The sequence below is a fragment of the Podarcis gaigeae genome (genome assembly GCF_964106915.1).
Source record: "Podarcis gaigeae genome assembly, chromosome: 3".
Lineage (NCBI taxonomy): Eukaryota > Metazoa > Chordata > Lepidosauria > Squamata > Lacertidae > Podarcis > Podarcis gaigeae.
In genome coordinates, this window is record NC_139680.1 from 87,986,983 (window position 1) to 88,011,317 (window position 24,335).

At 41.3% G+C, this 24,335-nt stretch overlaps 1 protein-coding gene across 1 annotated transcript in view; it reads left to right on the forward strand.

The window, feature by feature from the left end:
* Window positions 1-24,335, forward strand: part of BABAM2 (BRISC and BRCA1 A complex member 2) — a 134,232-nt gene that overhangs the window by 33,036 nt on the left and 76,861 nt on the right. Inside the window, exon 7 of the mRNA XM_083732824.1 lies at window positions 16,664-16,773. Coding sequence (XP_083588950.1) covers window positions 16,664-16,773 — 110 coding nt within the window. The remainder of the gene's footprint in view (window positions 1-16,663; window positions 16,774-24,335) is intronic.

Sequence of the window (24,335 nt, forward strand, 5' to 3'; positions counted from 1 at the left end):
TTTACTGTAACTATTAATCTGAGGCTTATATAAGTTGGGAATTTTAAAGAGTCACCACTTTAATGTCTTGCAACATTATTGCTAAAGAACAATATGCTTACCATTTCCTCTTGGGTTTGGTTTATGGCGATTTGAAAGCCATATGTTGACGTTAGATGGTTTGGATCAACTCCTAAAACCTTTGAGTCCAAAAATCCTTGACACAGGGTGGCTGATGTTTGCTTCTGAAATCCTGTATTTTGTGTTCTTATATCCATAAAGGACAAGCATCAGAGCACTTCAACACCATTTATTCAGTTGCTTACTATGGTGCCAGATTTTTAATCTGAATATTTGGGAGGGGACAGTAAGGTTTTCAAACATTTTTGTTTATTTTGTTTAAACGATTTATATACCTCTTAACTACAGTCATCTCTAAGCAATGCACACAAAATACAATATGGAAAAGGTAAAAATCAGTTAAAACTATTTTTAAAAAACTATAAAAAGTGCAGCAGGGAGGAGGCCTCTCTGACCACAACTGGAAATTCCATAAATTTGGGCCCACAATACTGAAGGCATGGTTGATCTGGACCATGCATCCATGCTGCAGGGGACCACCGTCTTGGCTGTCTCTTTTTTGCAAGGATGAGCAAATGCTTTGTGTAGCAGTGACAGTGGAACTGAAAAAGATATTGATGGTCAACTAGTCACAGATTTAACCTTGCTCTTTGCAGAGTGCTCAGAGTATTTGGCTGTTGGGAAACTAATTGGAACACAACACACAACATTGGGGTCCTGTTTTTTCTTCCCACTACTCTCTATAGATAATTGGGTCAGGGTATTGGCCACTCTCCCAAAGTCCTTTATTTCCCTGGTGATTAAAATAATTCAGAAATGGGAGTGACTCCTTGCACTCTCATCCGTAGTTCTTCAGTTGCTTTCACTCTCTCCGTACTGTTACAAATTGTTTAAGGCTGCCTTATTTAGGGGGCAAAGGAGCTGGAGGCAACAGGGGTGGAACAATCACTATTGGGCAGCCCCAAAAGTCTACATAAATCCAGGCATTTTTACAGTCATCTTCTATGCTGTGCACAATTCCAGTTTTTTATCACCCTTTCCCCCATGCTCCTCTCAATTCAGTTCAATCTTCTTCTTCTTCTTCTTCTTCTTCCTCCTCCTCCTCCTCCTCCACCGCGATCACCTTTGGTAAAGGCTGTTCTCCAACTGGAGTGCTCACAGGCCCGTGTTTCCCAGTCATCATTGCTTATGTTACTTCTTTTCCTTTTTTTTAGATTTGCCTTGAGAGTGTCTTTAAATCTACTTGGTGCTTTAACAAGAAACAAAAGCATTATATCTGTTGATTCTCCCTCTCAGCTATTTCTTGGTTTCTTTCCTTGAACTCTGCCCAACAGAGGGTAGGATCAGAACAAGGTAGTCAGACACACATGTAAGCTTGGTGGCCAGGTTGCGGAGCCTGGTGCCTAAGGCTTAGTTCCAAAAGATGCTCTGCTGTAGCCCCTGCCCTTTGTGGATTGTGTACATACTTGTCTGGTCTCCCTCTTCTCTTGATACTCACAGTGGCACTCAGTCGCAAAGGAAAAACATGCCCCGACATGTAAAATGTCCTCAGTATCCAGTTAAAGGATGTTGGGTAGCAGGACTAGGAAAGTCTTCTACCTGAAATCTTGGAAAGCAGCTGCTCACTCCTTATTTGAGCACCTGTTTGGTATCCTAGAACTGCTACATGTATTGGTCACAATGTAGAGATCCCTTTTTTAAAAAGTCAATTCATAACCCTAACACAATACAAATGCCTTCATACTGACTGACTCCTTGATTCTGGATACTTGTGGCATTAAGGCTGTAACCCTCAGTCACTGAAACCAGAATAACTTGGGTCCCATATTTGATTGAAGTTGCTCTTTATGTTATGAATAATAGCTATATCTGATAGACCAGAAGTAAGTATGGAGAAATGGATAGATATAGCGTATTCACATATGTGCTTAACATGAGTTATATGTAGGCAGAGATAATTTACTGACATGGAAAGAGAAATCATTTGAGAAAATAGGTTGTTTTTTTAGATCTCGTGTGTGGCCAGGCATTTGTATAAAATGCTTTGATCCGGATAAGAGGAAAATAGGTGATGCCATTGAGTAATAACCTGCAATTATTTTTTATAGCCATTGCATTCCAGTATTATAAATCAGTGCTTATATTGCTACGGTACAGAATTGGCATGATTACAGGTTCTGACAAGATGGTAAATCAGATTCAAGTAGTGTAATGCAAACACTTCCACCTGGTGCATAGGGCTTATGAGTGTAGAAATGGCTCAGTTCTTTTGTCTTTTCTATATATATATATATATATAAAATTAAAATAAGCCCTCAACTTGATAGTGATTTCTTGCATCTCTAAGTTGGGAAAACTGTTAGAGTGTCATCTTTTCTTCCTGGATGCCAAGAGGAAGGTATTGGTTGAGAATGATTGACTGTGGGTGACATGGTAATCGATCATGAAGTAAGACGTTAAGAAAAATGAATGACTCAGGTTTGTACAATGACAGTAAGGGTGCTCCTCTGCTAGGGTTTTGATAGAAAAAGTTAAGTGGATTGGGGGAAATGAGAAAAGTATGGCAATTCCTGAGGAAAAGACTAAAAGCCAAAGACTGTTTTGATAAAAGAGAAGAAAAACACACAGGTCTTGAAAAACAACAAGTATTTTATTCAGACCGTATAACAGAATTCTCTTCCCACCTTTCAAATTTCTTTACTTTTTCTGCTACTCAGTCATGCAAACATGCCCTCTTCTTTGTATGCTTTATGTATTTATTATTTGAGCCAGCAAATTTCCTTTCCTCTCTTGAAAAGTGCTTTCAGGTTGTATAAAATGCTAGACAGATGGGAAAAATCATCTTAGCTGACTGATGTCTCTCTGATGATACATAAACCATCAGTTACTTGTTTGGAAGAACCCTGGGGGCTGGTGGGTTGGTTAACCTCAAACGGTGATTGCTACAGAAGCTTGTTCCAATCAGAATTTTCACTCTTTTAGTATTCATAATGCTGAGTATTCAAATGAAAATTAATTCCATTTAATTTCAGCCATTCTACAATGCTTATTTAAATGTTAATGTGTCCACTTTCTGATTTATTAAATTAGATCATGAAGAGTTGGACATGTTAAATATCCCCACAAATCTGATCTGATAAGATTTGAAATATTCCTTATTTTGTCATATGTTCCATGTTGCCTTTGCATATAAATGCCTTGCAAGTACTCTGTAGTTTATCTTCGTAACATAAGCAAAGGCACATCGGTGTAGGAGCTGCTCCCGTTCTAAGGTCATCATTTTGTGCCCAAAAGGGAACTACATGGAAACCATGAGAAGTCAGTGGTATATGAAAGGAAGGCCAGAAAAAAAATGTTGCAGTAGGTGGGAAACTGGGAGACTTCTGCCTCACGTTTCAGCTGAAGCAGGGGTCTGCAACCTTTAAGACAAAAAGAGCCACTTGGACCCGTTTCCGAAGGAAAAAAAAGCTGGGAGCCGCAAAACCATTTAGACATTTAAAACAAATATATCTCCGGAGCCGCGATCTGACAGCGGGCGGGAAGGTGACGTCAGGACGGTGCATGACTAACGCACGCACCGCCCCCATGCAACGTCACAGCCAGTACAGCGCCCGCCACAGTGGGGAGTGTAGGGGTGCACAATGCGCCTCCTCCCCTCGCTAGTATCCGCCCTGGAGCCACGGCAAAGGTGTAAAAGAGCCACATGCGGCTCCGGAGCCGCGGGTTGCAGACCCCTGAGCTGAAGGGACAGAAGTGGTAGAGTGCAGGTGGGCCAATTTGTGCTGCCCCTGCCTTCATATTTATCTCACACTGCAAAAAGTTTTCCCTAATCAATATCTATATGATAAGTGTAATTGAGCTGAAACACCACACTGAATTTGTGTAAACTTATATATGCAAGTAGAGTTGAACAACAGCTGTTAAAACAAAAAAAAAATTCCTTCCAGTAGCACCTTAAAGACCAACTAAGTCAGTTCTTGGTATGAGCTTTCGTGTGCATGCACACTTCTTCAGATACCAGCTGTTAAGTTCATAATGGCGTCAGTGTTTGGGGTTCAGCTTAACTGGACAAGATTGACTCCATCCAGAAAGCTACCAATGACCCTAGGAGCACCACTGTTGTGAACATTGTTAAGGTGTAAAATGGCCTATCCATGGATATAGGAGCAATGACTCTGCAGAGATTTTCCTGACCACTCTAGGTGATGAAAATATCACTGTAATAGTGGGACCTGTTGCGGGTTCATTATGGCTGTGGATGAGCAGATTCGTATAGTGCCCTAGTTTGCATGTCATGCTAAGCCAAACCGAACCATAGCTTAGCACAAATGCACTGGTTTCAAGAGAGGAGATAGTGATGAGTTTACTCCCCTCCCCCCCCCCGTCATTTTGCTGCTATGGTGAACTAAGCCGTAGCTTGGCTTAGCATGTCATATAAACCTGGACTTGTTGTTTTAATTCTGCTGGATAAACCGTAGGACAAACCTTGGTTACAGCTCACTAGGTTAGTCTCTTGTTAGAGAGCTAAGCCACGTGGATGACATGGTGAGCCAAACTATGGCTTAACTCAGTGCAACGCAGCAGCAAAATGACTGGGAAGGAGCAAAGAAGCCATGAGGTCCTTTTTGGGAGCTCATGTGCTTTGAGTTCACACTATGTCATAGTTTGGCTTAACATGTTATGTGAACCAGGTCACTGTGTTCTTCCCATCATGGAATGCAATCATTTGATCTAGATGATTCTGAATGCATGTGGATGCACACAGTTCTCATTCATACAGTGGCTTCCATTTGCTGCAGTGACAAAGCCGACTCCAGGTCTGTATCTACATTGCTTCTCCAGCAGTATCCCCACTCTTATGCGGTCTCTGCATTTATTTAATTTTAAAACAAGGATCATAAATTTCTGAGTCATATGTGGTGGAGGGTCGCGTGCGGGTCTTCACCTTGCCACACAGAAAATCTTAATTTTTGCAAATGTGTGAACTTGCCCTAAGTGGCATTCGGCAAATACATTAATTCCTTTCCTGTAGCAGACTCCTTGCCTGATTAATCAATGACCTTATTCTGGTAAGCATTTCTGTCAGTATCTGTCTTGCTAATAACTCTATTTAGCCTAGAGCATACGAGGCATTGACTTCCTCTTCGAAGATTGTTAAGTAAAAAAAAAAGTGTTGGTAGTAATGTGGGCATTGCTTGTCCAAGAACGTTAAGACCTCAGTCTGATTTTTCTAACCATAAAAGGCGATGTGTTATGTCTTCCTGTTTGGTGTGGCTGGGAAAGGAGTAAAACGAACTTTTATTGGAGAAAAATAACAGTATGTGATAGAATAATATTCCAGAAAAGAGCCTTTGCAGCAAATTGTTATTCACAATATGCACTTTCTGGCTGCTAATTACTATACTAGTCCATGAACAACTATATACTATTCTAATTACTATATGTGCATGTGCAGACTCACAAAATAAGTAACAGTTTCTCCTGAATAGTCTTTTTAAAAGTACAAAATAGGTTGAAGTGGTTGCTTGAAAACTTTGAAGAGTAGTTTATTAGGTAGCCAGTTTAAATGACAGTGTTTCCTGCTTATTTCAAGTGACAGAAAACATGTAATCTAATAGATGATGAAGCAGTTAAAAGTATAATGCAACATGTACAGTACATGTTGCCAGTCTAAGAATCTGTTTCCTGTATTGCGTTTTGCATTTTGATTCCTGCATTGCAGGGGGTTGAACTAGATGACCTTCGGGGATCCCTTCCAACTCTGCAGTTCTATGATTCATTTGTGCCCGGGTATAAATGTAAATGCAGAATATTATGTGCCGCAGCATTGTGATAGCCTCTCCCTTGGGGATAAGTTGCAGGAGGATGCTAACCAAAAACAGCAGCAGCCAAACAATTTATGATGTGAAAACCGTACATTTTGTTGTGAGAAAGAACAGGCTTTCTCAGTCTCATGGAAGAAGTTGGAGGGGGCAGGATGGTAATCAAGCTGCTCTGTGTACTTTTGGGAGGACATATATACCCTGCTTTAAATGCCCAACATTATGGTGCTTTTTATTTTGTGTATTTATTACAGAGGCTGCGGGAAGGGCAAGACTTCTACGGCCTTTCAGATCCCTTTCCAAGAAGTGCCGTTGTCAAGCCTGTTTAGAATCATAATCTGTTAGGAAGACTGTCAGTGCCTGGCATTATTAATCCAAATTGGATATTACATCAGGTAGATAGTCTAGACCAGGAGTGGGGAACCTGTGTCCCTCCAGATATTTGTTGTTGTTGTTGTTGTTTAGTCGTTTAGTCGTGTCCGACTCTTCATGACCCCATGGACACCAGGCACTCCTGTCTTCCACTGCCTCCCGCAGTTTGGTCAAACTCATGCTGGTAGCTTCGAGAACACTATCCAACCATCTCGTCCTCTGTCGTCCCCTTCTCCTTGTGCCCTCATGAGGTGGCAAAAATATTGGAGCCTCAGCTTCACGATCTGTCCTTCCAGTGAGCACTCAGGGCTGATTTTCTTAAGAATGGATGGGTTTGATCTTCTTGCAGTCCATGGGACTCTCAAGAGTCTCCTCCAGCACCAGAATTCAAAAGCATCAATTCTTCAGCGATCAGCCTTCTTTATGGTCCAGCTCTCACTTCCATACATCACTACTGGGAAAACTGTAGCTTTAATTATACGGACCCTCCAGATATAGTTGAATTCAAACTCATGTCTTTATGGTTGATGAACAGGAAGAAGGGAATTGGTGGCCTGCAATATCTGAAGGGCCACAGGTTCCCCAAGCCTGTTGTAGACTATCTTAGAATACACTCTGGTGTGTTTTCATCTTGCATCTCTTAAGGATATGATGCTTTCCTCTTTGCATTCACTAAGGTTACTATGTTGGTTCTGGGTAGCACTTGAACCCGAGCTACAATCAAACTTCTGAGCTAGCGAAGGAGTTATCAGCATAATTATGTAGAACCATTATATGCCATTCAGCTCACCCAAGGCAAGGGGACATTTTGCTGTGGTGAAGCTCCTTGCCACATCTGTGCTCATTGAAGGATACAGGTTGTCAAATTGTTTTTGTCCTTGAGATTATTGCAGTATTCATCTGCTGTATATAAAACTGTCTTCCATCCTACAACCTTAATAAAATGAGATATGGAGCGGAAGAGTTGTGGAAACTGAAAAGGTGCAAGTTCTGTTAGAGAAAGCGAAAGTTAAACTTGCCTCTTCACTTTGGAATATGGCTCCTAACATCCATCTCAATAGTAGAGAGTAGCAAGAAGGGGAAACAAACAGCGCCAGGTGCGTGGGAATTGTGAAGAGCAGGTAGATAAGGAAGGGAACAAAGGCATTTGAAAGCTTGTAGAAGTTCACAAATGTGAGAAGAAACAGGGAGCCAATGTTCAGAGAAGTGTGGTGGAGCAAAATGAACTTTGTAACAAATGGAACATAAATTTCTTTTTTATCAGTTAGCCTCAACAAGTGAGTTTTAGTCATGAAGGTGGCCTATAAGTATTTGGAATTTTTAAAAAATTAGATGAGCTGAAGAGTTTAAGATAGCAGAAAGAGTTTTGAAGGAAGAGACAGAAAGAGAAAGAATAGGCAATATGAAGAGCAAAGCTTTTGCAGATGTGCTTACTTACTTGCTACTGGCAAACTCATATTTTAGCCTGTCAAGAGTAGTCCTCCTTGCCAAGCAGGACTAGTTGCTTATTTCTAGGGTTTGTTACCAAATATAGATAGCCTTCTAGGTTGGGCACAGTTTGGCATAGAACACACTAACTCATACCAAGTTTGCATCACCCTAAGATAGTTTATGGGAGCAAGATGTCCTTTTACCTCCCAGGTAGGTATGTAACAAGGGTTGATCATATTAAGAAAGGTATCCAGAATATCTGGACTTGTGATCACACCTGAAAGGGACATTGCTTTTTTAAAAGTGCCAGATTGGGCAGCTGAAATGAAAAAGAAATGCATTTTGATGCAGGATGCACATTTTAAATACAATGAAAAAAAATGCTGTCCAAGAATCAATCCTGATAATATAAATAGCATTATGATGTGCCACTGAAAGATCTTAAAGCAAACAGAGCATACACAGAATGCGTCTTCTGCAGATTAGATGTCAAATTTAATACTAAATAGTAGTGTTTATTACTTGTACTTCACAAGATCAAGCCCTGTGTTATAACATTCTCAAGATTCCTTAGTATGTTGTCAGTTCTTATCTTTTCACATTAAGATGTCAAGCTCCTCAGGCAAGAGTTCATCTTTTCCTTTATGTCTTGAATAGCTCAAGTACACTGTCACCACTTAGCAAAATAATACTGCAAGGTTTATTCGAAACTGTTTGGTATAGGTTTAGAGACTTGTCATGTAGCTAAAATATGCTTTGAGTGTTTTAGCTGCTGGCCAAACATAGGCACATGACTGTAATGTTAACTCACTCTTACTGCACTACCATCATAAAAACAAAAGATGCCTTTAGTGTGCATTGCATGATGCAAAGAAACCACCTGCATGGATGAACTTGAAACTGATGCACTGTTTTTCATTGTTGCTTTGGCTTCCTGTGTTTGTTTTTGGGCATAACTATGATTGTTCTGTTGAGGACAGGAAAGACATAGGAGCTCAAATGGGTCACCTCAATCTTGAGACGTTCATAGTATTCATGCAGTGTATATGGTTAGGGGATGGGAATTGAAGGAGCCTGAGCAGAGTGTTCACACAGCAGTATTGTTGATAAGGGTAGAAATATCCTTTAGCTAGACTGCAATCAGTTTGGGGGTTTCTACTCTTTGTTTGACAATATCGGATTGGTTACAGTAACTCAATGTGTCACTTTCTAAAATATTGTTTTGACATAATCTGATGAAACTGTATGTTCCTTTAAAAAATACTTTGGAGTTCTGTTTATTGAAAGGACAGTAGTTTTCCCAGTAGATTATATCTAATGTAGCCAAGTATGTGTTTAGATTTATAGCTCTTCCTGTCTTTCAGGCTTAGGGAAATAATGCAGTGTGTTCATATGAAATGGGAATAATGGGCATAATCAAGAAGCTCTCCTGAGCGAGACTCATGTGCAGCTTCCATTCCTTTCAAGAGGGAAATAAGAACTTGGATTGGGCCCAGTTTGTGTAATATGAAAGCCAACAATCTCAGTTTAAGGTGATATGGGTTCAGCTTTGAATATTGGTTTCCATCTTATGGTGGTAATAGTGACCACGAAGTCCTTAGCTGAGACCCAGATAAGGGAGCATTTGCCATAAATATTGAAGTCCCCACCCCCAATATGTTAGAAGTTCACAATCCCAAATCCAGAATGACCTTTGCCAATCCTGCTGCCTTACCAACTTCGTGGCTGAGCTGAAAATTCTGGATGATGATGGTGATGATGATTATCTATATGCTGCCGATCTGACTGGGTTGCCCCAGCCACTCTGGGTGGCTCCCAACAAAGTGTTAAAAGCATAGTAAAACATCAGCCATTAAGAACTTCCCTGAACAGAGCTGCCTTCAGATGTCTTCTAAAAGTCAAATAGTTGTTTATCTGACACCTGATGGATCCGCAGCACAAGGTACAAAACTGGCCATGTTCCCCATTGGGTATCTTCTGTTGGAAATACCTCAGTCATCTGGCATGATCCTTCCTCCCTGTCTGCCCTCTCTTGGTTAATGTTGTGCCAGATATATGGCTGGAAATACTCTAGGTCAGGGGTAGGCAGTCTAAGGCCCATGGGCCGGATGCGGCCCAATCGCCTTCTCAATCCAGCCTGCGGACAGTCCGGGAATCAGCATGTTTTTACATGAGTAGAATGTGTCCTTTTATTTAAAATGCATCTCTGGGTTATTTGTGGGGCATAGGAATTCGTTCATTCCCCACCCCCAAAATAAAGTCCAGCCCATCACCTGGTTTGAGGGACGGTGGACCAGCCCCCTGCTGAAAAAGGTTGCTGACCCCTGCTCTAGGTCAAAAGAAACCCTCTTGTTTCATCCATCCAAGGCTGTATAATAAGCAGCGGATTTCAAGTTGTGGAAAGTGGATATTTTACTAAATAATACTTACTTCAATAGCATCATATCCAGGGTGGGGAACAGCAGCTGAGGGAATTCCAGAGGTGTGAGTCTTGCATTTCTTGAGGTTAGAGGAGGCCTGGGGCAGCTGATAACAGACTCAGTAGAAATGAACCCCACCCAAGTGCTGGTAAGTAGAAAGTAAGGTGTACTCATTGGCATTCTTAACTCTCTCCTGACTTAGGAGTGAGAGCTGGGCTCTTGCAATGAGTATGAAAGCTGCCTGAGATGGAGGGAGAGCTGGTGAAGCAACTCTTAATCCCTCGCAGTGAAGTTGTTGTCGCTGTTCAGTATATATTCTAAAAGCAACCACTTAACTTGGAAAGGGGCAGTGTAGTCTCTTTACTGCTTTTATCAATCAGTTTTATTCATTATGATGGTTTTTTACCCCAGAAAGCTGTAAAATTGAAACAAAATAACGTTGCTGTGCAGATCCATGTGGTTAGAAAACATTTCCAGTATGTAAGCAAGTAAGGAGTTTTCACAATCTCAGCAAGAGCTTTATCTGCTGTTTGGGCATGATTTGATCTGAGCCATTTAGCTGCAGAGAATATGTTTTGTGGGCAGGGGGTGGGAATTCATTACAGTCTTTCTCTTTTCTTGGTTGGATCTTTTGTCATCAGGGACTGAGCAAAATAACTTGGACTCAAGGAAGAGTATTCAAAAGTATTTCTGTGTGAGAGAAATGGCACTCTTGCCTGAGCGCCTCCAGGTTGTGAATTTCTGAGGTGCTGCCATAAGGTTTGCAAGCAAGAGCTGGTGGAATGGTTGTGATCGTTTTGCTGTTCAAAATTCCAAAATAAGCTATTGGATCTGATCAAATGTCCAGTTACTCTATAGCAGGGTGGGTCCAAGACCTGGTTCAAGGTCATTGCAGCCCTCAATGCCTTTTTAGGTGCCCTTCAGCAACCTTTCCAAAGTTGGGTAAGCAAGCCGCTGGACTTTGGCAAGGAGGCATGAGGGTTCCGACAGAGTGCTAGAGTCCTCCCACCTCCATCCCAAAGCCTAGATAGTGCTTTCCCAGTTTTGCGAAGGAGGTTGGAGGGCTCTAGGATCCTGTCGGAGCCTAACACCTCCTTCCCTGGCGCCTTTCATATCTAGCTTTGGGAAAGCAGCATAAGGGCTGGGGGGGGGGAGGCATCAAATTTTAGTCTTCCCCTCCCCCTCCCCCACGCAGGACAAAGCAGTGTGTGGCTCGCAGGTTCCATGTTGAAGCTCACGTGGTATGAAAACTTGGGCTGCCCTGTTCTATAGAGCATTAAAAAGCTTTGTAATTTATGTAGGTTCTACAGCTAGGTTTTGCACAATGAAGAATAAAAGAGGCAGGCCCAATTGCCCAAAATACCTTCCAAAGAGACAGATCACTGAAGCACTGATATTTTTTAAAAGCACCACTTCTTTAGAGTTGAGGAGATGAATAGACATATCTGTGTGTATGTTCCATAGTTTTAAACTATGTATAGGGGTGCTTTTGTGTTTCAGGCAGCCTGCAGTTCAACAGGCAACTTCTAGAGTGGCAGTATGACATACAGTGGTACCTTGGTTCTCGAATGGCTTAGTTGTCAAACAAATTGTCTCCCAAATACCACAAACCCGGAAGTAAGTGTTCCGGTTTGTGAACGTTTTTCGGAAGCTGAGCATCTGACGCAGCTTCCACTTGAGCACAGGAAGCTCCTGCAGCCAATCAGAAACTGTGCCTTGGTTTTCGAACGGTTCGGGAGTCGAACGGACTCCTGGAACAGATGAAGTTCAAGAACCAAGGTACCACTGTAATACACATCCATATTTCAGCAGAGGTATTTAAGTTCTGTATGTTAACTATGTTGTGGCACCACTGTGTAATTCATCCTTGGAGATAGCCACTCTCCCTTTTTCCATTGGTCAGTAACCTTGAAACTTGTTTTTCAGACAAGGATGGACTGTTGCTCTCCAACAAGTTTGCATCTAAACATTGATTTCTCCGTCCTTCTTGTGTGGTTGGCATTCACTTTTCTGCTCTCTCCTGGAGCCCTAGTGAAGCATCTGTCTGCTCGCCATGCCCAGTAGAGTACCTTTGCTGAAAAATCCTCCCCTCAACTGCTTAAGATAGCTACTATGATTAAAAGCTTCTAGTATTGTCCGGCTAGCTATATCTTTATTCATACAGTACAGAGGAGCTTCAGTGCTAGCATATTTAATGGATAACTTGAGATGCAAGCTATACTTTTCTCTGAGATGGAAAGAGGAGTGTGTCTTTGTAGGAGGCAGAAACTTGTTTCATATGTAAAAGGTAAAGGTAAAGGTACCCCTGCCCGTACGGGCCAGTCATGACAGACTCTGGGGTTGTGCGCCCATCTCACTTAAGAGGCCAGGGGCCAGCGCTGTCCGGAGACACTTCCGGGTCACGTGGCCAGCGTGACATCGCTGCTCTGACCTTCCCGCTGGTAAGCGGTCCCTATTTATCTACTTGCACCCGGAGGTGCTTTCGAACTGCTAGGTTGGCAGGCACTGGGACCGAGCAGCGGGAGCGCACCCCGCCGCAGGGATTCGAACCGCCGACCTTTCGATCGGCAAGTCCTAGGCGCTGAGGCTTTAACCCACAGCGCCACCTGCGTCCCTGTTTCATATGTAGATAGTCATAAAGATGGAACATGAAGAAATCTTTCATACCTGTCTATTTATTTTAACTAAGCTTCTCTTGCACAGAACTGCAGTACAAAGGAGGAAAGGCCCAAAATCGAGCAGTGGAGTTCCATTTCAAGCAAGGTTCCTCCATCTGATTTCGGGCAGTTTCCCCCTTACACTGCAGTTCTATGTTCAGGATCCCACCCAACCCCCACCACAAAGAAAAAACAACCTCTGGGGAGGGGAGGGGAAAGGAAAGCTTGTTTGCGCAAGCTGCCTTCCTCTCACGCAACCACTGCATACAACACAGTATTTTTAGCATCTAATATCTCCAGAATGAGGAAGCTGTCTCCAATACTGCCTATTAACATGAGGCTATAAATGTTAATAATGGAGGGGGGGACGCAGGCAGGCAGACAGGCAAATGGTGGTGTCCTTCAATCTAACTGGGCAAAAATGGTTAGGATAATTGTGTAGATTTGTGCAAAGGGCTGAACTGGGAACATGTACACACCCTCTCTGATGGGTGTTAGTTACGAATAATTATGGGTACTTGGTTGGCATAAATATTGTCTTTTGAAAAATCGGTATCCTTTCCTGAGTTTATACCTGTTTTTTGTAGGCTTCTTTGTTTCTCAGATCCTTACTATGCAACTTGGTTCTACTCCAAACACAAGGGGAAATGAATTATAGCAGTTGTAACAGTGTAGAGCAGATGTTTTGGTTGGACTGGCTATTAGCACTGTGACTCATCATAAATCCTCAGTTCCAGTAAGTTCCCAGTTTTTAGTTACAGTAGGTAGAAGGATGCAGGAAAACAATGTGTTCGTGCATTGTGCTTTGAATGTGTTTGGGCATTAGTTGCCAGGAATCTATTTTTTAAAAGGTTACTCTGTTGTTTAATGGCTTACATGGTCAAATAAAAAACAAATTGTGAAAGATATCCTGAAACCTACATCACTACAAGGAACAAGAACTGGCGCATCGTTTAAATGATCCTAATGGATAAAACACAAAATTCAGTTAAGAGAATTTTAGCATACTATACATTACGGGGAAATGATTACTTTAAAAATGCATTGTCTTTAAATTATTTGTTTTTAAAAGAAACTTATACCCCCATCACTCCAATATGCACATGAGGCAGTTTACAAATACAAGTAAAAACAATATCAAAATCTCTGCATAACAAATTGTGTGAGAGCTTTATGGTGAATGAAATGGTTTGTTGTTGTTTTTAAAATAGTTGTATGTTCTAAGCATCCTTCCCCTCCCCCCCGCTTAAAATCTGTGATCTTCAAAACTGGGAACAGTGGCTTTTTCAGAACTAGGAACAGTGGCAGGGAATTTTGAGCAGTGTGTATGTTCACACGGCTTGTTCACAGTATAAACCATAGTGCCCCATAAATCTGTTCTGGGCTTCCCCCCATCCTCTGGTTTAGTATGAATGAGTCGTGTGATCATACACTTAAAGAAGAGAGAGTGAGTCTATCAGACTAGGGAGGAGTTCTGTAAAAGTTGTGCCAACACTGAGATGACCTTGTTCCTGGATCCTACCAACTGTCCTTTCAGTGTGGGCAGTCACTGAGCTGAGACTTTGATCAAGTGGATTTATATGGGCGAAGGCAGCCCATCAGGGTGTCGTTAACTGGGCCTGTATACTAATAGGTAACCAGTGCCTTTGGTATAGAATCTTTGTGCTTCAGTTGCCACAGCCTGTTCAACATCCTGACAAGCCACTTTTTGTACCAGTTATCATTTCTGAACTGTCCTTGAAGGCAGCCCTGCATAGAAAGTGTTGCAACAGTCCATTCTGAGTGCGGTTAAACCACTAGGACATTGACTACCAATGTCAGATCTGCTTTCTTCGGTAAGTGCACTCTGCCTAGAGAAAGTGCAGTTAAGTGTGCAAAACAATACATATGCAGCCCTGGGCTCCCCAGTGTCTTGGGGTGTTCCCCCCCCCCCCAGCAGATAGGGAGCAGACAGTGGCACTGAAAAAACAGACATGCATATAGTGACTCAATATTATAAGCAGGCCTGCATGACCTTCAGCTCTTGTCCAGGCATGCTACAAATTCTTCCTGCAAGTGTCATCTGTGATACCTCTGGCTTGGTTTACCCCCCATAGGGTATTTCTCTTTCAAGTTCCGATAATTAGAAAAAGGATTCCATCATGCTTACATAGTTGTATTGTTATCTCTTTACCAAATAAATAATTAAGTATATATATATTTATCACAGTATGCAGGTTTTGGTGTCCTCGGGTGTCTTCCCGTGTAAAAGTTGGGGTGTCTAGGCGACGTTTCGACGAGGTCTCACTCGTCATCTTCAGGCTGGTGCTTTCGGCTTCTTGTTACTGGAACAGAGCGGGATCTCAATGTTTGAGTTCCTATAAATACTGTAGAGGGGGTGTGGTGTCTAGCCTCCAATGTTCTGGGCAGAGAGGAAGTTCCCAGGCTAGTGTGCCTTTTCTTCTTTTGTTCCTTAATTACTTGAGAGATACCTTGAGTGATTTCTTGAGTGATATCCTGAGTACCACTTAGGTGGGTCATTAGGTGTGGATTAGTTGCTAAAGTCTTTGTGTCTTGACCTCTTGAACTTTGTGAAGAGTTTTCCTGAGAAGATGGCTGTATTGCACTTAGTTGTGCTTTGGCTTGGCTTCGTGTATAGGGGCGAGCTGTGGTTTTGTGGCTTGTGTCAGCCAGATCTGTGTAGGGATTGCAGGGGGGTGCAGCATCCGGAGGTGCCACCATGGATTGGCTACTGGATGGTGTCAGTAATTCATCTGTGGAGAGGGTCTGGGTTTGGGTCTGGTGTGGTTGATTGGTGTTGGCGTTCTGTGTGCCTCTGGATCTGGTGTCAGTTTTTGTGGGGAGGGCTAATTTCCAGATGTCTGGCAAGCGGGATGTGTCGTCACGCTTGTTCATGTTGTGAGGGTGTTTCTCTATCTCGATGGCTTCCATGATTATATACCCCCATGATTTATATACCCCCATCTTACAAAGCTTCAGGGAGGTGTGCAACAACATATAAACATTTAGAAGCAATACAAATACCCTTCTGAATTATGGAAATAGAACAAACTGGTTTATTCCCAAATTAAGACCATTGCTGCATCTAGCCCAGTATTGGGCCACAACTCTCCTGCATTTCAGACTTTCCCAGGCTTTCTACCAGTGAATGAACCTGATTACATTCCGCATGCAGAGCATGTACTCTACTTCTGAGCCATGGGACTTTTTGCCAGAATATTTATTCTCTGGGATGTTAACAACACTGGAAAGAGATATTGCTTGGTTGCTCACGAGCCCTCTTACAACTTTTAAAACAAAAACAGAGAAAGTCAAGCTGATTGAAACAATTGGAGAACTACATTTTTCAAATTTTGGGAGGGTCAGCAGAATAGTCCATGCACATGGCCAAATTTGGCATCTAGGAAACCATAAACTCACTTCCTTAATTTTAAAAATAATCTTGCATTCATAGATGTGAAGGGCAAATTGAAATGGTGGCAGCAAAATGTCTCAAGATTACAAATCATGAAGCAAAGAATCAACCCATATTCCTTGTTTATTACAGTTATAAAATTTTTATTATTATTAAGAGCTGAGTTGAGTTTTGAGGGCAACAATTTCTGCAGAAGAATATTGTGACATGCCCACTAGCAGTAATTTGACATCTGCCATGTTCATAGCAATGACATGTAATTTATGTCGACCACATGCACCTAAAATATGCAGATTTGTCCCTGCTAATGTTCTGTTTTCCAGTGTGCCCCTCAGTGCTGAGCAAGTTGTCTCTCCACATTTTTTTTAATAGGTTGCACTTGCAGACTGCAAACCTCTTGAACAGGCCTTGGACTCTCTCCCATTATTGAGCTTATGTCTACTTTCAGTCTGAAGTTGTTTTCTTTTTGTGTATGTTTGTTTGTAGGATGCAAATGAAGACCCCGGGGAAGATGTTGCTCTTCTTTCCGTCAGCTTTGAGGATACAGAAGCTACTCAAGTTTTCCCCAAACTGTATCTGTCTCCACGAATTGAACAGTAAGTGCAGCACCTCATATATGATATTCCTGTTCTCATAACATTTAATTATACCTCTTGCTGTTCATGCAGGAAGTTTTGGGGGGCATCAAACCTCTCTGACTTTTAAAAGACAAAAGCCAAGATTATGATTGTAAGTGGCTATGCTGGTAAAGCCATGCAGTTTCCCATGCCAGATCCATCCTTAAGTATATAATACTATTAGAGCTGAGCCAGCATTGGCAGTATTGTAACCAGCTTGTAGCTTCCTGAAATGGTATTGGTTGAAGGTTCCATCTTTTTTCTCTTTATTCCATTGACCACGCCCCCCAACCAAGGGGATTTATGGTACAGAGATTTTTCTCAGATTTTTTTCCATTACGGGAAAAATTTAAAACACCAGTGAAAGGCTGATCATAGAATCACAGAATTGTTGAGTTAGAAGGAACCACGCGGGTCATCTTGTCCAACCCACTGCAATGCAGGAATACTTTGCCCAACGTGGATCTCGAACCCACATCCTTGAGATTAAGAGTCTCATGCTCTACTGCCTGAGCTATCCACTGCTTGTATGTCAGTCATCTGGTTAGTCAGCGCACTATCCCAGGAGCAACTTTGACAGAATAATATATGAAAAAACAGCAGTGAATAACCATAGAAAATGGCACAACTCACCAATGGTTCTAGCACCTATTAAAAATGAAATAAAGTATTTAAATTCTACCATTCAGCAATGTCACAGCTGCATGAGTGACAGCCCCAACTCATGCCTTCGCCCAGGTTGGGTGTCTTGTTAACCCTTTCATTGTGTTTTCCTATGCAGTGAACTTAGATTCTTACAATGTGTTTCAGCTGTAGCTAGTGGATATTTATATTGAGAGGCATAAATCGAAGCATCTGGAACTCTTTGGCTGTTGTGCTAGCTTGTGTGTTTCTTTATCTCTGAATCTCAACTACTGTAGGAATGGGGTCAGAGTGGTGTGAACCAGGAAGTGATTTTTGTTTCCCTGCCGCAGCCTCTGTATGCCTGGTGCTGCGTTATTATTACATTGTGAGTAAGTCAGTAGCCAATCTTCCAACCTGTGTAGTCAGGAGTGAGGAATGCAATGCAACAAGCTTCATTTTGCAAATGGACAGAGCACTGGTTAAATTTAATTCTCACCTTTTTAATGCAGTATTTAACAGGGATCAAGCTATCAAATAATTTTGTTATATGTTGTTGTTGAATAGCATTCCCCCTAAACTATGCCCTATGAGAATAGAAAAAGGCTTCTCCAGATTAAGCAGCATTTAGGCAAGCTGTAAGAATGCTTTTCTTAAAGTGCAGTTGGGAATCTGTGGTCTAAAAAGCTATTTTGACCAAGCACATGAAGGAACATTTTACTTGAAAGTTACTGTGCAATACATTTAGCAGACTTGCTAATAAACTAATTTTGCTCCTAAAATGGAAGCATTGGAAGTGGTGGAGAAAATCCACCTCCTTCATTAGTTTTCTCTTCTTCCATTTTTGGAGCTGAGTGCATCTCTGTTCCTTTTCCAGCCCCCCCCCCCCCCCCCCGTCACTTTGTACTTCAGTCTTGAAAGGTCTGCTTCAGAGCTTCAGGCTTAAATGTACTTTACCTTAGAGATAAGAATCCGTGGAAGAACCTCTTGTTTTGCTTTACGTCTTAACAGATGAAGGCTTCCAAAAAGAAAGTTACAAGTTGTTAACCTGAAAGAAAGCCTCAAAGGCTTTAAAGGTTTTTAGTGTCCTTAAATGGATGCAGTATCTAAGGTGGAAGACCTGCTTCTTCAAATACCTAGTCTAGACATAGTTACAGGTAGGTAGCCGTGTTGGTCTGCCATAGTTGAAACAAAATTAAAAAATCCCTTCCAGTAGCACCTTAGAGACTAACTAAGTTTGTTACTGGTACGGGCTTTCATGTGCATGCATACCAATACCAAATTTAGTTGGTCTCTAAGGTGCTACTGGAATGATTTTTTTTATTTTGTTTTTAGTCTAGACAGTGTAGGATATTGAAAGAAAGAAATGGTCTCAGGTAACTGATTGGACAAATACATCCTCCATAGGTTTGTTTTCATTATAGATGTTAAATGTGCGTACAACTTGGATTGTGAACGCCTATGGGACACAGTGCCAAGTAATTTGCAAAAAAAGAAAGTGTAATTAGATAGGATTGGTTTTTGATTAGGATTAATACTGATCATACTGAAGGAGGCTTTCGGGCTTGGGAGTGTTGCTGGACCTAGCTTTGAGTGGCCACTGTAGCCAGCTATGTTCCTTCCCCCAAAAAAGCACTTTGAGTGGTATATTGTGGTATATTCATAGTGTCTGCTTGAGAAATATGTGTGCCTGCCTACCACGGTCCAGTAGCCTAGTTGCAAGGCATCCTTTAAGAGTCTACCTTGGAACAATGTCCAGAATGCTGACTACATTGTTGACTGGCTGCAGCTGAGGACAACATACCTCCAACTCACAAATGACTGCTCTGGTTACCAGAGTTTCCAAGGCCAATTCAGAGTATTGGTTTTAGCCATTCAAGGCCGTAGTGGTTTGGACCCCAGATATTTGGAGGAACTCCACCTTCTCTATACACCTCTGTGTGCATTAAGATCTGCATTACTGCTGACCAGCATAAGTAAAAATGTAATAAGTGAGCTTAATCAGTCATAAGGAATGTTTCTCAAAAGCTGCTGTTTTCATTGAGAGGATAGGTCTCTGGCCCCAGGCCCATACATAGCATGAGCGAAAGGGTTAAACTCACCCTCTCTACGTGCTGTAATCCTGATAGTTATCAAATACAACGCCCAGTAGCCGCTGTTTTCATTTTTAAAACTATGCACATTAAATGCAAATATGCATTTACCATCACATTTACTTTGACCCTATGACAGCTGCTGTCAAATTTAGCATCTAGTTAAGCACTTAGACATATTTTATGAAAATATATTGTTCAGACACCTTCAAACATTCTTTAGCAATAATGGGGTGATAAGATTTTAAATACAAGTCATAATGGTCTCATGTGAAAAGGTTAAGTGAAATGCATGTCATCAAGATTCTTTTAAGGAAGAAAGCACTCGAAATAATCTTTTGTTGACTTCCGATGCAAGCAAATTACCCAGTTTATTTCATTGTTTTAATGCTAGCTGACTATATTTGTGAAAAGGAAGGCCAGTGCTTCAGCAAGTTCTTGTTACAATGCTAATTGTAATCTCCACAGTTGTTTATCTCGCATGAAAAGGTATAACTTTGACAGTTTTGCTAGGAATACAAATGTTCAGATTAGTTAATGGTCTATCACCTTCTTTGGTGTAACCTCTACTGACTAAATTATACTACCATTTTATTTGGGGAGTAATTTGTGGTGTAAAAAGGTAAAGCTAAAGGACCCCTGACAGTTAAGTCTAGTTGCAGACGACTCTGGGGTTGCAGCGCTCATTTCGCTTTACAGGCTGAGGGAGCCGGTGTTTGTCCTCAGACGGTTTTTCCAGGTCATGTGGCCAGCATGACTAAGCCGCTTCTGGCACAATGGAACACTGAAACCAGAGCAGCGCACGGAAACACTGTTTACCTTCCCACCGGAGCGGTACCTATTTATCTACTTGCACTGGCATACTTTCAAACTGCTAGGTTGGCAGGAGCTGGGAAAGAGCAATGGGAGCTCACCCTGTTGTGGGGGATTCAAACCACCGACCTCCTGATCAGCAAGCCTAAGAGGCTCAGTGGTTTAGACTGCAGGGCCACCTGCATCCCAATTTGTGGTGTAGAAGAGGGTAATTGTAAAGATTGATCCATCTCTTTTAGATTTATGATTGGTGGATTTTTAAGGTAAAGTTATATGAAATTTTTTTCCGAGGAGAGAAAACTACTCAAGAAACTTTGTTAAATTTGAATAATTGCTTACTTAATTTTTATCAGGTGTTTCTGAACTGGCAAATCTTGGCTTCATGTTTAACATCTTACATGAAACATGAGTAGGCACTTGCAATGTTCAACTTTGTGATACACTTACCCTCCTGAAAGTTAACGGTTTAAATGTAGACTTAATCCATCATGGAGCCTTGGCTTACCAAGTCAAACTGCCATTTGTGATCACTTGACACTCATACAAATATATCTACTTGCATGTAATTTTGTCAGAACATTAGAAGGCCTCCAGAAATCTAAAAGGTATGCTTTAGTGGCTAGAGCTCTTCCAGATTCTTGTTGTGTACTTTATATAAACATATTCACAAGGCAGAGCTCTGCCTCACCATTTTTGAAACATTAACCAAGAGGTATTTATTGCAAAATTAAGAAAATGTATCTGATATCTGTCTTAACAAGCAAAATTATTATAATGGGTCAACTTTAGTGAGCTGTGCCAGATATAATAGCTGTAAACCCTGCTTCTATGTTTTCCCGCACCAGCAGTCCTGTGTTGCACAGAATAATTGGGTGCAGTTTATAGATACAGCTGCTGCAAGTGGTCACGAAACAGAAAAGAGCAAGAACCCACTCCCCTCTTCCAAGACGGAGGCACGTTTAACAAAGAGAATGAGTATGCATATCAGGAAGGATGGAAAAAAAATGTTATTGGTCTCTTCTTAAAAATAGGTGGCCCCTGGCCTCCTTCTCCAACTTACAAGTCAGAAGAAAGGGAAATTTTAATGAGATCACAAGCAGCCTGCTCTTTTTTTTAAATCCCATGTTAGGTCCAAGGAGTACCTTGGAGACAGCGACCACAAGTCTTAAAACTGATATTATTAAATAGGTGCTGGACACACATGGTGATTAACCACATTACTGTTATTTGGCAATGGCAAGGAGGAAGGAGTCTGAGTGACTAACATGGATTTTGAGCATCAAGTCATTCAGCAACAATGTTGGGAATGGAGAGACATCAAATTCCTGCTGCCTCCCTTTAAAACATTTTTAAAAGCACAGTGTATTACAGTTAGCAGCAACAGGAGTTGCATGTTTACATTTCTATTACGCTAAACACTGATTTATTGTTTGACTCACACTATCCAACTGTTTCCAAATTTGAGCAGCAAATGAAGTTCATTTCCAAGTGATTTGGAGAGTGAACCAGTTTCAGGAACATAAATCTCCGGGGAACTCTTTCCAGTTGGTAGCCTTCTCTTTATTACCAGTATATTATAGCTTCCTCTGGCTTCCAGTATGCTTCAATAATTAAAAGTGTCATATCAGGAGATCCATCTGGTAAAATCACAGCTAAACGGAGGAACTTTTAGAAATAGGTAGAGGGGGCTTATTAAAATATAAAACAAAATTTTAATCAACAGTACAATCTGAAATGTAAGTAGAAATCTTAATCAAATGGTTTAATTTTTTTGCAGGTCAAGTCAGGTACAGTGCTACCTCGGGTTAAGAACTTAATTCATTCTGGAGGTCTGTTCTTAACCTGAAACTGTTCTTAACCTGAAGCACCACTTTAGCTAATGGGGCCTCCCGCTGCCGCTCTGCCGCCGCCACGCGATTTCTGTTCTCATCCTGAAGCAAAGTTCTTAACCCGAGGTACTATTTCTGGGTTAGCGGAGTCTGTAACCTGAAGCGTCTGTAACCCAAGGTACCACTGTATTAGTGATAGATTTACAGGCCATAGCCCTTTGGGGTCTCCAGGATTTCATATGCTTCACAATTATGTGTATATCTGCCCAGAGTGGGAATTGTGTCCTTGCTAAATAAGACCCACCATAACCATATTTGCTGGCACAGGAAGTCCTATGAGGGAGGCTGGAAGGAATTTAAACTCTGTAGCATCAAGTCAACTTCAAAGTTGTTCACATGACCCTGCCTCTAAATGTTTCTGTGTGTTCTGTAGTCTCTCTCAGACAGTGTTGGGAAAGCATTTGGAGCTTTGGGTTTGCTGCACATATGTATACTAATTCAGCAGTGTGGGTAGCTGCTGCTGCTAATTTAAATAAGTCAATTTCTGTAGTGCTTTATGAACCCAGTCTCCTTGACCTTGTTTGGCATTTGTGCAGTAAAGATGGAGAGCCTGACATGATCTAAGCATGCTGATTTCTAAGGACATGTCTCCTTGGGTGGGCCTGTTTTGCATTTTGTTGGCATTTTAGGCCTCCTTTAGAGCTTTTGTAATATTAGCTCCTCTGGGAAATAAAGCCTTGGCAGCTAGTTTCACCTCGGAACAAGTCTCTAAAAATTGGTTCCTTGTTGAGCTTAGTGGACTTTGTAAACAAATTATGCAGCCATTAAAAAAACCACATGCAGCTGAACAAGTATGGCGTATGTATGTAGGGGTCTTTACATTTGCATAAGCATTGTGTCCTAGTCTTTAATATGATCTGCTCTGAGATTGTTTGCAATAGAGGACGAGATATAAAAGCGAGAGCCTATACCTATATGCTGTGTTAGCATGTTCATATCCAAGCCAACTAAAGTGTCTGGATAACCAGTATATTAGTTATAGCCCACCCTTCATTTGATGCTGTTAATTTCCAGCTACTTGAAACACAGGCAGCTGCTGCAATGCATTCATTGCTATTGTTTGTTTGCACAGGACCTTTTTCCTAACATCCTCGTCAAACATTTCATAATGTACTACATACATGCAAACTAGGCAAGATTTCCAATAAGCTGTCACCCTACAATCAGCTATAAATGACTGCTTTTCACATTCACTGTTTTCCTCCTTGCTCATCAAACATCTCTCTAAAGATAACTGGGTGAAAGCATCTAAATATTACTACTTGCTTAGGGGTTGTTTGCATTTATATAACAGCATGCTTCCATAAATACTTAATTCCAAGATGACTTGATTTTTTTCTCCATCAGTTTTTAAATATATATATTTCATTATCAAGCTGTGTGAAATAAAAAAGCTGAGTCCATACATTTTTTTTTGGGGGGGGGGTGTCTGTGTGTTTGTAACATTGCCCATAATGTTGAAAACATTTTGAACTTAGAATTCCATCTTGAGTCACACAGATCCCTCCTGGCCTTCCTCCCAGACCCCTCAAAAAGAACATCTTGGCCCCTAAAAGCTAAAATATGAATTTTGCTCTATTAAAACTAAACTAAACTTCTGCTGCTGGCCATGTTTTCTCAGGAAACCTACACACACACACACACACACACACACCCTATCTTATAGGGCTGTCTCCATGCACACATGCGTACATGACTGAATAATTCTAATTTCACTGTTTCTAAACTGATAAAATACTAAAAACTGTAAACAGATCACTTTATTTTGTTTTGACTGACAGACGAGAGAATTTACAGATATATTATTTATAAAGAAACTTGTGATCCATAACATTTTGCTATATGTTCTCAAAAGCTTTGGTTATAATTCAGCTGGTATACAAATCAGATTTCTTAAAGTTGTGCATCATATTGCTTAAATGCTCATTAAAATGTTTATAATGCGAGGATCCCATGCTGGCAATGTCTGCCAGCTGGAATGCATAAGGCAGCAAAGGTCAGTAAGTGGTATACAAACACAGTTGTAAGGCAACTAAGCCAGTGGTTCAGAACCAACACTGTAGAGAAGCAGAAGATGTATCAGAATTGGGCAAAAGGACATGGAGGTTTGGAGAAAAGTAGCCAG